The sequence below is a fragment of the Sporobolomyces koalae genome, assembly GCF_050403365.1.
Source record: "Sporobolomyces koalae JCM15063 DNA, S_koalae_JCM15063T_v1_ctg2, whole genome shotgun sequence".
In the NCBI taxonomy this organism is placed as follows: Eukaryota; Fungi; Basidiomycota; class Microbotryomycetes; order Sporidiobolales; family Sporidiobolaceae; genus Sporobolomyces; species Sporobolomyces koalae.
Window position 1 is genome coordinate 549,161 of NW_027481769.1, and position 12,440 is coordinate 561,600.

At 55.8% G+C, this 12,440-nt stretch overlaps 6 protein-coding genes across 6 annotated transcripts; 2 read left to right on the forward strand and 4 right to left on the reverse strand.

Annotated features, from left to right (window-relative positions):
• Positions 1 to 164: 164 nt before the first annotated feature.
• On the forward strand, positions 165 to 3,272 carry RRN3 (rDNA-binding RNA polymerase I transcriptional factor; the record flags this gene model as incomplete). Its single annotated transcript, XM_076675907.1, has 4 exons — positions 165 to 533; positions 621 to 957; positions 1,036 to 2,468; positions 2,553 to 3,272. 4 exons carry the CDS (start codon positions 165 to 167, stop codon positions 3,270 to 3,272), a joined length of 2,859 nt encoding a protein of 952 aa, XP_076537046.1.
• Positions 3,273 to 3,531: 259 nt separating this feature from the next.
• On the reverse strand, positions 3,532 to 5,021 carry JCM15063_005687 (WD40 repeat domain-containing protein; the record flags this gene model as incomplete). The annotated part of the gene is made up of 7 exons (XM_076675908.1): positions 3,532 to 3,754; positions 3,828 to 4,047; positions 4,126 to 4,219; positions 4,286 to 4,443; positions 4,511 to 4,695; positions 4,756 to 4,964; positions 5,019 to 5,021. 7 exons carry the CDS (start codon positions 5,019 to 5,021, stop codon positions 3,532 to 3,534), a joined length of 1,092 nt encoding a protein of 363 aa, XP_076537047.1.
• Positions 5,022 to 5,345: 324 nt separating this feature from the next.
• Positions 5,346 to 6,506, reverse strand: ISY1 (Isy1p; the record flags this gene model as incomplete). Its single annotated transcript, XM_076675909.1, has 4 exons — positions 5,346 to 5,710; positions 5,788 to 5,990; positions 6,079 to 6,253; positions 6,341 to 6,506. 4 exons carry the CDS (start codon positions 6,504 to 6,506, stop codon positions 5,346 to 5,348), a joined length of 909 nt encoding a protein of 302 aa, XP_076537048.1.
• Positions 6,507 to 6,974: 468 nt separating this feature from the next.
• JCM15063_005689 (SUR7/PalI family protein) lies at positions 6,975 to 8,048 on the reverse strand (the record flags this gene model as incomplete). The annotated part of the gene is made up of 5 exons (XM_076675910.1): positions 6,975 to 7,071; positions 7,153 to 7,506; positions 7,577 to 7,665; positions 7,724 to 7,819; positions 8,028 to 8,048. The coding sequence occupies 5 exons, from the start codon at positions 8,046 to 8,048 to the stop codon at positions 6,975 to 6,977; spliced, it is 657 nt and encodes a 218-aa protein (XP_076537049.1).
• Positions 8,049 to 8,726: 678 nt separating this feature from the next.
• Positions 8,727 to 9,377, reverse strand: JCM15063_005690 (SUR7/PalI family protein; the record flags this gene model as incomplete). Its single annotated transcript, XM_076675911.1, has 3 exons — positions 8,727 to 9,120; positions 9,194 to 9,247; positions 9,355 to 9,377. The coding sequence occupies 3 exons, from the start codon at positions 9,375 to 9,377 to the stop codon at positions 8,727 to 8,729; spliced, it is 471 nt and encodes a 156-aa protein (XP_076537050.1).
• A 956-nt stretch (positions 9,378 to 10,333) lies between these two features.
• PUT2 (1-pyrroline-5-carboxylate dehydrogenase) lies at positions 10,334 to 12,422 on the forward strand (the record flags this gene model as incomplete). The annotated part of the gene is made up of 7 exons (XM_076675912.1): positions 10,334 to 10,498; positions 10,570 to 10,746; positions 10,813 to 10,917; positions 10,985 to 11,124; positions 11,194 to 11,754; positions 11,837 to 12,103; positions 12,176 to 12,422. The coding sequence occupies 7 exons, from the start codon at positions 10,334 to 10,336 to the stop codon at positions 12,420 to 12,422; spliced, it is 1,662 nt and encodes a 553-aa protein (XP_076537051.1).
• Positions 12,423 to 12,440: the final 18 nt, after the last annotated feature.

Sequence of the window (12,440 nt, forward strand, 5' to 3'; positions counted from 1 at the left end):
GGCTTCTCGCCCGTACTCGACTGCGCCGCTCGTGGCGGACGGCATTCTTACCACTCGCAACAACCGCACAAGAGACCGTCCGCTCGTCAGGAGCGACCATCCTCGCCACGCGCCACACTCGAGCCTGATTCGGTTTTCTCGCTCCTCCGTCGTCCTGCGTCGCGATGGTCGGACTCGCTGCTGCCAAACCCGCGCCTGCAACTCGTTCGCAGACCTCAAAGAAGTCCCACTCGGCGAGCATGGCTCCGCCTCCGCCTCCAGGACCGGCGCTTTCGAAGCGAGCGAGGTCATCCGAGAACGGCGCCGAGGAAGAGAAACCACGCGTGCGAAGGAGCAAGAGCATCAAGCCAGACAAGCTGAGAACTAGTGCAGACAAGGAGCTCGATTCGGGCAAAGGCAAGAGCAAGGACAAGAGCACCAAGAGGGGCACGAAGGGCAAGTCGAAAGACGCCGTCGCCCACGAGCCGAACGGGCCGTACCGCAGGGCAATGTACTCGGCGTTTCTGAACGATGCATTCGACAAGCGCTACAGGGTGAGCAGTTTTTAGTCTCTGCAAACGCAGATCTGCTTCAACTCTGTGCCGACTCTGTTCTCGTTTTCTGCGTTTCACGTGCACCAGGGCGACAACTCTTCGTACAATGAAATCATTGCACAGTTCCGTGCCCTCCTACCGTCTTCGTCTGCGCTGCCGACTCCACAGGACGCGTCCACCTCGACCCAACCCTCGACGACCCCTCTCCTGCAACTGCGCACCTGGCTCGATGCCTTGACATCGGTCGTCTCAAAGCTTGATCAGTCGCATGAGCCACTAGTCGAGACGATTCTTGCCGTTCCCTGGGCGACGACAGAAGAGTCGTTTGTCGCGGCCTACATGCGATTTGTCGGCGCACTCGTCAGCGCGAGAACAGAATGGCTCAAAGTCGTGCTCGACAAGTGCGTCAAAGGGTTCAAATACCGTACGTTTGGTTTCACTCGTCGATCCTGTCCAGAAAAAGTGCGCTCGTGCTCATTGCAAGACACATTTCGATGATCAGGCTCGCCCTACACCCTCAACTCGCCTGCTGCGTTGCCTCACCTCACTCGACGCTTGATCTACACTCGATTACATTCGCTGCTACGTCTTCTGCTTTCGCTTGTCCCGACCCTATCGCCATCCCTGTCGCCTCTCCTCGCCTTGCATTTCCCTTCGAAACGAGAACCTCGTGCCGCACAGATCTGCTACATCGACAACCTCCTCTCGTTGACGGAATACTGCTCGGCACTCGCCGAAGACGTCCTCACCCTCGTCGTCGAGCGAGCGCTCAACATTGACGTCGAGATTCAAGGAGATCCCGAAGATTGGGAAGAAGTTGAGGAGGAGATGGAGGCGCAACGGGAAGCCGAGCTGCTCGAGAAGAAGAAACAGGGCCGGATCGATGACCTCAAGGCAGCAGTTGGAGATCTCGTCGATCGACCCATGGCAGACGACCCGGACGATTCGGACGATTCGGATGAGGACGACGATGATGATGATTCCGATGGAGGCCTCGATCTCGAGAATCTGAGCTCAGACGACGACGAGCCAGAACCGATCAACGACGAGGACGCGCACAAGCTCGCGCGCAAATCAAATGCGAAAATGACTGAAGCGGCGATCCGCAAGGTACTCGAGAACCGCTCAAAACTCGATGGAATCCTGAGGGTCGTCTTGGATCATCTCGCAGCCGCTCATGACGACAATCGGTCGTCCGCTCTGCCTACCCCTGCTTCGTCGGTCGCGACACCAGTCGTCAGGTTTGGCGAACTCTCGACCGCAACCGAATTTCCATTCGACTTCCGGGACACTCAATCTGCCAATTCGACTCCCTGTGGATCGAAAGAGTCGACACCGACCCCTGCCGACGTACCTGCATCTGCCGAACAGATTGAGCGTCGAACAACCCTGTTTCGTACGCTGCTCGACATTTTCGATCGTACCCTCCTGCGGACGTTCAAGACTCGGAACGTCCAATTCGTCTTGTTCTATCTCTGCTCGCGTGACTCTGCCGCATCGGATCACTTTGTTGGAGTCCTACTCGGGCGCGCGCTGTTCGACAACGATGCTCCATCAGTCACGCGGGTTGCGGCGGCAGGATACGTCGCGTCTTTTATCGCGCGCGCCAAATTTGTCGACTCGCTCATGACGAGAAAAGTCGTGCGGCATCTCTGTCAGTACCTCGAGGGACAGATGGACGATTTCGCCAGGTTCGGAGGAGGTTCGAGAGCGGCGGGGACATCCGCTGCCGCCGGAGGAGTTGAACTGCCGGTGTTCTACGCCGTATCGCAGGCCGTGTTTTACATCTTCTGCTTCAGGTGGAAGGACTTGCTTGAAGAGGAAGAAGACATTGATGATGAGGTGGGACTACTTGGCCTCGATGCGGGCCGTAAATGGATGATGGGACTCGAAACGTTGAAGAAGGCAGTTGGTTCTAGCTTCAATCCTCTCAAGGTGAATTCTGCTTTTCGAGCTATTTTCTGTCTCTATGGGGTTGAATCGTCAGCTGACGTCAAAACGCTTTTTGTTCGCTCGCAGGTTTGCGCTCAACCAGTCGTCGCTCAATTCGCGTCGATCGCTCACAAGACGGGTTTCATGTACTGCTATGCCATTTTGGAAGGCAACCGGAGATCTGCCTCGTACCGTGACCCGGCACAGCAGACCTCGTCCATGCCCCCAACGCCAGGAATCGCCCCCATGCCCCCGCTTCGGACCGTCTCGACTTCATCGCTCTTGACCACGCTTGCCAACAACTCGTTATCGCTCGGTTCTTCGTCCAGCGGTACCACTACTCCAAACTCGACAAATCATCCGCTCACGACGCCTTCGGTCGCACCTCGCCAGCTTCTCGTCGCAGAGGAGATGGACTCGTTCTTCCCGTTCGACCCGTTCAAACTGCCCCTCTCTTCGGTCTACATCGACGAGATCTATCGTGAATGGGAAGGGGCCGACGATGATGATGACGATGACGATGAATCGGACACGGCGACTGATGACGATTCTTCGACCGACGCTTCGAGCTCGCAAGCTTCCGAAACTGAAGACGAGAAGAGTTGGTCGATGGGGGGATTGGCAGTACCTGGTATGCACCGACGAGGCGCGAATGGTATGGGCAGCCCGCTGAACGAGGAGGAGGAGGAGGAAGTCGCGAGGAGCTTTGAAGCGATGAGTATCAGCTTCTCACCCGACCATGCGAGCTTCGGTGGCAGGCGTGCATTCGAACGAGAACAGAATCGGAGGGGACGGGTTCTAGGATGATCGCTTCGACCCACACCTCGCATCGACGCCTTTTTTTTCTTTCTTTCAATCTGTTGTACATAGTCTCCGCCTCGCACCTTGCACACCGCGTATTTTTTCTCCGTGTACCTCGTTATCTTCTGTTTTCCTACTTGATGCTGTAACAACGCTGCCCATGCTTGTTTTCGATATCCGAAGCGAGGGTATCAGTTCTTGTCTTTTTATTGTGCAAGTATCGAGGAATCTATAGGGTACAGCAAGCGTTCCGACATCATGAAATTCAACCTCCTCCTCGCCACCACCTGAGCGCACCGTCCTCGCCGGCCGAAACGAGTCTGCCTCCGCCCAATCCTGCGCTGGCACCTCCCAGCCCTTCGACCGGTGCAGGACCCGATTCGGGAGCCCATGCTAGGGCCCACACATCTCCAGAGTGATCTCGCAGGGTTGACAGCGCCGAGGAAGGTGCCGCGAGGTCGAACAACTTGATCGTTCCGTCCGCAGACCTGGTTGTCGCCGAAAATGAATTGCTCAGCCCAAAGGACGAACGTTGAGAGACTCTGAGAATGATCGACTCACCCGCTCGCGAGCAGTCGTTCGTTCCTCGCTTCGACACTGACGACCCAGCCTTCGTGTCCTCCGAGACTCGCGACTTGTCCTCGTCGACCTCCTCCACTCGCTGCTCCGGTCGAAGCCGCTGACAAAGCTCGCAAGTCAAACACGTTGACGCGTTTGTCGTCTGAGGCCGTGATCAGCAGTGTCGAAGTGAACGTCATTGAGCGGATCGGTGCAGAGTGCGCTACTCAAGACAAACGGACAGGAAAATATTTGGTAAACATTGTCAAAGGGTGCGTTTGATCTGATGATGGAAACTGACCTGGGAAGGTGGAAACGAGCGAGCCAGTTTCGGAGTCGAACAGTGTCGCGTAGCCAGTTTCAGTAGCAACTGCGAGAAGATTGCCGCCGTTGCTCTGCAATATCCAGAATATTTAGCGTCAGCAAGCACGGACGCAGCAGTAGCAGGATATGGCCCTCACGTATCGAACTGCGGAACCGAATGAACCGCTCGCCTCGAGCGTGGCAAGTTCATCTCCGAAATCCTCTTTTGACGACGACAAGACTTTGACCTTGCCCTCGTTTCCGGCAGTCGCCAGGATCTCTGCCTTCGGGTTGAGTGATAGCCCCCACGATTCAGCTGAATACGGATAATGCAGGTTAGGACAATTGCAGTCGTGATCGGGATCAGCAGAGACAGAACTTGCCGGGACCGAGTTGCTTGCGCCCTTCCTGTACGCCGTCGAGACTGTACCGACTAATGACGCTGTCGATCGAGTTTGACACAAAGTACGTTGCGCCCGTGGGCGACTTGTCGAGATCCAACCCGACAATTCCGAGGCTCTTTGGGGGACGGATCGTTCGAACTGGAGTCGCGAACGACGCCGGGTTCCTGCGAGCGGCCAACGTGTGTCAGAGCCTGTTTCAGAACAATAGGGAGATCGGTACGGACCAGATCTTGACAGTGTGATCCGCCGAGGCGGTGACTGCGACTTGTCCTCCCGCGGCTCGGTTGCCCCACTTGGCACACCAGACTGCATCCGAATGACCATTCGCGGCTTTCCCAGGTGTGGGAGGAGGTGAAGAAGGCGTTCCACCGATGGCGATGCCTGAACCGGACGATGATGCTGCCGAGACTCCCTCTAAGAGGTAAGTTGCCGACTGTCGAGATCATACATCAGTCCTGCCCTGCTCGCCCATCACAAAGAAACTTACCATCACTCTTGCGAGGCGAGTGACGCGCACAGAGCAATTGTTGATCGCGCGGGATTCTGACCGACCTACGTCAACAGTTTCTCGGGTTACTGCAAACGGGATCATGGTCTGTGCAGCACAGACATATCACATGATAATGTTTCAATGGGTATCCGGTCGGCAAAAAAGGCGCAAATGCGACGAACGAATCCCAACGGAACGGAAATACAAGATTAACCTGCGTCTCGGCTCGCTGATCGAGCAGAGCGCCTATGCCTTGGACAAGTTGATGTTTACAACATTGATTTTGATTACCACACGTGGGAAAGGAAAAAGCAGAAAGACCAGTCATGCGCCGTACTCGGCCAACAGAATGGATTTCTGTCGCTCGACTAGCGCCTTTTCCATCTCCTCCACAGTCAAGAGTTTCGGCTGTTTGAGCATCTCGGGGGTAAAGATGCTCTCGAACCCGCCTTTGACTTGACTGGTCGCTGCCGCGGCGGTCCCGTCGGAAAGTTTCGTCTTCTTCGTTTGTTCTGTCCCCCGAGGGGCCTTTCGCTTTCCGCCTTCGGTCACTTCTGGTGATTCGTCCTCTTCCATTGCGACCTCTGTCGGTTCCGTCTCTGACAAGGAAATGGTGGACCGAGTGGGCAGCGGGATCGAAGGTAGTTCTTCGAATTCTCCCTCGAGGTTCTCGACCGCCTCTTCCCATGCTGAAGCGTAGTCAAGCAAGCGAGCTCCAATCAAGATCCTGGTCTGCAGTAGTTCGTGCGCGAGCAGGACGACGTACCGAGCTTTTCTGCCTCTGCCTCGTCTTGCAACAGCCGTTTCCCCTCCTCGCCTTGCTCTGCAGCGTCGCCATAGTACTGTGGCGGTGCGTTCTCGAAAAGCGAGGCTTTGACGGCTTTGTGCGATTCCAACTCGGCCTCGTTCGCGGCCGAAGTCGAGAACAGCTCACGCACTCCTGGCAGCTCTTTCGCTCGACCAAAGTACCTGCAAAGGAGCAAGTATTGAATGATCAGTACGTATCTCTCGAAGCATAGACGCCAACAAGAAGGCAGAGCAATGTCAAAACACGTACTTGTAACCTCGCTGCCCAGGCACTTCTCTGCCGTCTGCACCTATCGACTTGCCCGCTGCCCGCTTATAGTTGGCACCGCCCAAAGCAATGATCTGATTCTCCCAGTGGTGTTTCTCCCTCAAAAGCTTGTTGATTTGGTCGTTCAGGTCCCGAATTTCGTAATCCGTCAAACCAGCTGTCAACGCGCACCCGTTCTCGAACCAAGGTCAGCAGCCTGCGACAGTAAAGGCGCCACTTGGGGAACGAGGCAACTAAGACGTACCATCCTGGATCTTGGACACTTTCCTACTGACTTCCCTCAAGATCTCTCCCCTCCACCTCTCGCACTGACGCAAATCTTTGCAGCTTGCTGCGACTCGAGGTCGACGATCCGTCTTTTGTGCGAGTCCGAGTTCGGCAGCTTGCGCTTCTCGGAACCGATACAGCATCGACTGCGCCTTCTCTTCATTGCGGGCCACTGCGCAGGACAACGCACATTAAAGGTTGTGGGAATATGCTTCGTCAGTCACGGATAGCAGGTGCGCGGTCGCGCGAGAGGATGCCTACGCGGCGCGGAACGGGGCTAGAGAGATGATGAGACTGACTGATGAAACGTGAACTCTCAAAGTGGAGTGCGCGTTGGCCGTGCAGGTATGGACTGAGGTCTAGTCTGAGACTCGCGTGGGTATCTGGGAGAGTCGAGAGACGCGGTGGGGAACGACACGGTCACTACGCCCCGGCCTATGCGAAATATCCATCATCGCGGCATTACCGCAATATGCTCTCTTAGTGCCAAGCAGGATATGTCCAAACGATCATTTGCTCAACTATAGGATACATGAAAAAGGCGAAAAATGGAGGAGGTAAGGCAAGAAGCAGACATTGTCCCTTTGGATCGGTATCATCCACACACTCTTCTACCAGCGGTTGCGTCGTGCCTTTCTTCTTGCGGTGATGCATGCACAACAGGTGGCAAAGAAACCGACGAATTCGCAAGCGAGCGCGGCGACCGTGCTATCAAAGAAACACGTCAGACTCGCAGTTCACGAGCTTACGCTTTCGCATATTGGGAAGAGGATGGCAGGTAGTACTCACATCCAGGTACCAGCAGCATATTTGATGTTGACAGACACGTCCGTCTTGTCCTCGACGATCCGTCGTACAACGTAGAAGAAGACGATATCGAGCACGACGCAGGCAACCGTCACGATGAACGTGAACAGCGTGAACAGGGAAGCGCAGAGGAACCCGATGCGGTCCGAGCAGGCGGCGATCAAGAATGCGAGGAATGCAAGGCCGCAAGCGATCGGATGTACGACGAACGCTTTGGTCACGGAGCGAATGATGTCCTGGTCGTGATCGCTGATCGCGCCTGTAAGACTCGCAAGCTCGGCGAGGATTGGAGGGAGAGAGTAACCCAAAGTAGTTGAGCTGCACTGGTCCTCACCACTGCAAAGGTGGACGTCGAGAGTCAGATTCGCTCGCAATCGCGCGGGTCCTTGACACATCAAGCGCTTACCCTGCGATGTTGAAGCAGTAACCAAAGACTCCAAACTTGATGTCGCTTGTCAACGTCGCGACATTGGAGAACGAGGCCGCAACCTCAGCCTGTACAGTCGGGAACGGTCAGATCGTGTCGAAACAAGTCGCGAGCAAGAGAGCATACTTTTGCAATCGCAAAATCATGATTGGGGCCAAAGAGCGGCGATGTCAAACAAGATGCAAGAAGCAGGGCGAAAGCTGCGAACAGCAAAAAGGTGCCCTGTCAAAGAGGGGAGACTTAAGCGTCAGTTTGCCGGTACATTGCCTCCACATAATCTCTGGATTGTGGATGTTGTAGGCTGTGATCGACTGTACAGGGTTCTTCGAGGTAGGTATCCGCCGCGATCATGACTTCATCGCTCGACGCAAAGCCAAGACTCTCCAAAACACAGGTCTCCCGTCATATGCTGAGAGCCAGTGAAACTCACAAAGTGGTGGAATCCTAGCATGTCTACCTAGGACGGATACGCTGCGTGCACGGGTGATGAGGATCGTAAGAGAGGAGGCGGTGTAGGTTTGCGTCGAGGCGCGGTGTGGAGGCTGACGAGAAGAGGCGTTTGCTCGAAGTCGGACGTCCGTATCGCTTTCCAGATTCAAAGCTCTGATGAGAGAGGCAAAACGGGGAAGGCGAGAGCAGGAGAAGGAGAGCAATCTGGGGCGATCGCGAGCAAAAAAACGACGCGCTGCGCATTGAGGCGGTGCACTGTTCTGCGGTCGATTTTTGAGGGGTCGTGCTTTGTCGGCCCAAACCCATGTGCGCAGCCTCAAGAGACGCAGTGCAGCATCGCGACCAAGTATGAGACTACAGTATTTGCGAGCCCTAAGCTGTAGCGACATCAACGCTGCTCGTCACTGCCGCGACAGCGGCTCTCGCAGCAGCTGATTGAGTGCTCTGAATCGACCTCGCTAGTCAGTGTGCCAATCAGCAGTGGAGTGTGACGATATTTGCACAGTACGTAGGTCGAGCTCGATCATTACTCCTTCTCCTCCTCGCGTTCTTCCTCGACTTGGTCCCTCTGCCTCGGTGCCAGGCAGATTGCGAAGAAGCTAATGAATGTGCAGACCACTGCCGCGACCGTGCTTTTCATTGAAAGTAGCATGAAAGTGAGGCGAAAGCGGTCAGCATTTTATTCGGCAGAGGCAGAAAGCGAGGCGACGACGCACACCCAGGTTCCTGCCGAGTACGCCACCTCAACAGTGAGGCGATCAGATTCGTCCTCAATATGCTTCTTTGCGACGTGGAAGAATACAATGTCCAGGATGACGCAGACGAGCGCTAGGAGGAAAGTGAGCACGATCGCAGCGAGGGCGGCAATGTGTGCAGTCCGGCCTGGCAGGGCCGACACGACGAATGCACCAAAGCTGATACCGCACGCGATTGGGTGTAGGACGAACGCCTTGGTCACCGAGCGGATGGTGTCTTGCGCATGTTCGTCTGCCAATCCGGTAACCCGGCCCAAGATCGCAAGTATGGAGGGCAGCTCATATCCGAGCTCACTCGGGCTGCAGAAGTTCCGCTTGCTATGTCATTCGAGACCCGATCAGCATTAAAGGCTGCTTGTCATTTTCTTGCGCGTGCAAGCCATACACGGACCCGATCACGTTGAAGCAGTACCCAAACACTCCAAGCTTGAGGTGACTCTTGACACTAACGAATGATAGTACGCGATCTGTGATCGTTACCTGCCGATCAGGGAGGAAGTGCTACATTAGTTCAAAGATGGACGTCGCAAAAACGAGCGAAACTTCACCTACCTTGGCCAGACTGAAGTCTCCATTGGGTCCAAAGAGTGGAGACGTCAAACAAGACGCCAAGAGCAATGCGAATGTAGAGAAGAGCAGGAACGAGCCCTGGAGAATGAGCACACAGCGTCAGCTCGAGATCTCCCTTGACCCGTCCACCTCTGTGACACTGCCAATGGGTTGATCCACGAGGGCAGTGTCGACCGATGCTCGAAGCCATGGCTTCTATCTTGCGCCGCAGCATACCAGAGATGGCGGTCGCACCTGTAAGCAGCCTGATGTGGTCCGACGGCTGCTTGCATTGCATTCGTTTCCGATGATGGTGTCTCTTCTCCGTCTGAACGGCGACAAGGGAAGAGGCGCTCACGAAATAACGGAACAGGTTCATCTCAGCACGCTGTCGTCTTAGCAAGCTCAATGTGATCGGGTTGTCCGGCAAGTTGTGGGTGCGTGGTGACTATATTTTGCGTCAAGCTCGGGATCTCGTGATGGTCAAGCTGGTGGTGGGAAGTAAGAAGTAGGAGCGAGGAAGCTGCCGATATGAATAGCACCCTCGTCAACGCAAGTACTGCAAGTGCCGCTTTTTAGTGCGAACCATCGCAAGCTGGGGTACACGAGCCAAAACCCCGGTCCTGCAAGCGATAGCATCGTCATGACTGGGCAGCTCGAAGCGAAGCGGGCGTGTGGTTTTCGAACGGTAGACGAAACAAGCGAGGCCGGGACTAAAAGATAGGAGAAGCGGGCGCAGATTGAGAAGGCGCACATAAACCGATAAATGCCGAGCGAGCCGGCAAGTCGCGAGTCGCTTCCGTCTCCCGCACTTTTTTTGCCGTCGCTCTCCCGCTTCTCCCTCTCTCCCTCTCTTATCTTCATATCTCTACTTGAGCGCCCATTCCCAGTAGTTGACTCGAACAAGTTTCGCCAGTCTTCCTTAAACCTCAAAAGTAGACCCTTCAGACCCCCACTCGTCCCTTTCAGTCTATCGAGCACCATGTCGGTCAACACCAACGCCCTCTTCAAGCTCCCTCGCATCGCCAACGAGGTGAACAAGTCGTATGCGCCTGGCACCCCCGAGCGCGAGGCGCTTGCTGCCGCTCTCGCCGAGATGGAGGCTGCCGCGCCTTTCGACGTGCCCGCCTTCGTTGGAGGCAAGGAGGTACGCCACACCTCCCGCCCAGCTGTGACGAGTCGCAGGTCCAACTGACAAGCTCTGCGAACGTGTTCCAGGTCCGCCCCGGGAGTGAGCGAACTCCTCAGCCCATGCCCCACAACCACAAGAAGAACCTCTGCACTTTCCCTACCTCGACCCCCGAACTCGCCGGCGAGGCTATCGAGCACGCTCTCGCTGCTCAGAGCGAGTGGGAGGCTCTCCCCTTCGCTGAGCGCGCTGCCGTCTTCCTCAAAGTCAGTTGGGATTTTTATCAGCTCTCGGTTCGCGCTTGTACTGACTGCGCTTGTATGTACGATTAGGCTGCCGACCTGATCTCGGGCAAATACCGTGCCAAGATCTGCGCTGCCACCATGCTCGGACAGGGAAAGAACGTCTGGCAAGCCGAGATTGACGCTGCTGCTGAGGTCCGTTTTTCCCGCACAGTCCGCGGTAGAGGTGTTTGGATAGAACTAACTCGTCTCGATTCATCAGCTCGCGGACTTCTTCCGTTTCGGTGCCTCCCAAGTCGAGCACCTTTACGGCCAACAACCCCCCGAGAACTCGGCCGGTGTCTGGAACAAGGTCGAGTACCGCCCCCTCGAAGGTTTCGTTTTCGCCGTCACCCCCTTCAAGTAAGTATTTCTCAGAAACATTTGGTCGAGCGAACTGAGCTCACCCTCCCGCCCGCATTTCCGCCACAGCTTCACCGCCATCGGAGGTAACCTCGTCGGAGCTCCCGCTCTTGTCGGCAACGTCCTCGTTTGGAAGCCCTCGCCCATGGCCACCTATGCGTCGTGGGTCGTCTTCCAGATCCTCCTCGAGGCTGGTCTCCCCAAGAACGTCATCCAGTTCCTTCCCTGCCCCAACGGTGATGCTACCATCCAACTTGTCGACAAGGTCATCTCGCACCGCATGTTCGCTGGACTCCACTTCACCGGATCGACCCACGTCTTCAAGCACCTCTGGAAGCAGATCGCGAGCAAGATGGACAACTACCTCTCGTACCCTCGCCTGGTCGGTGAGACCGGAGGCAAGAACTTCCAGCTCGTGCACGAGTCTGCCGACATCCGCGCCTCGGTCGTCGGTGCCATCCGTGGAGCCTTCGAGTACCAGGGTCAAAAGTGCTCGGCGCTTTCCCGCCTGTACGTCCCCAGGAAGCTTTGGGAGGGCAAGGGTCTCTTCAAGGAGACTCTTGTCGCCGAGCTTGAGAAGATCACTCTCGGACCTGTCAACGAGTTCAAGCACTTCATGGGTCCCGTCATGTGAGCCTCCCTTTCTTTCTCCGGTGGCCCGTCAAATCTGTCTCGAAATCAGACTGATGTCGATCCTTCTTACTGCAAACAGCACCCAAGCTTCGTACGACAAGTGCATCTCGTACATCGAGAAGGCCAAGGCTGCTGGAGGCGAGGTCGTCTTTGGTGGATCGGGTGACGACTCGACCGGTTTCTACGTCAAGCCGACCGTCATCCTCACCAAGGACCCCAAGTCGGTCACCATGGTCGACGAGATCTTCGGTCCCGTCTTGACCGTCTTTGTCTACGAGGACGACCAATACGAGGAGATCTGCAAGGTTATCGACTCGACCACCACCTACGCTCTCACTGGTTGCATGTGAGCTTACAATCTCATAACTCTCGAGACAAAAGAATTCGAAAACTGATGAACAAATTTTGGTTCCTGCAGCTTCTCGACTGACCGCTACGCCCTCCTCAAGGCCTCGAACATCCTCCGTCACGCTTCGGGCATGATGTACCACAACGACAAGTCGACCGGTGCCGTCGTCGGTCAACAACCGTTCGGTGGAGCTCGTGGTTCGGGAACGAACGACAAGGCTGGATCGGCTTCGATCTTCTACCGATTCGTGCAAGCGAGGAGTATCAAGGAGACCTTTGTCGCCCCGACCGAGGTCAACTACCCTTCGAACGCTTAAAAAAATCAACGTGTACCC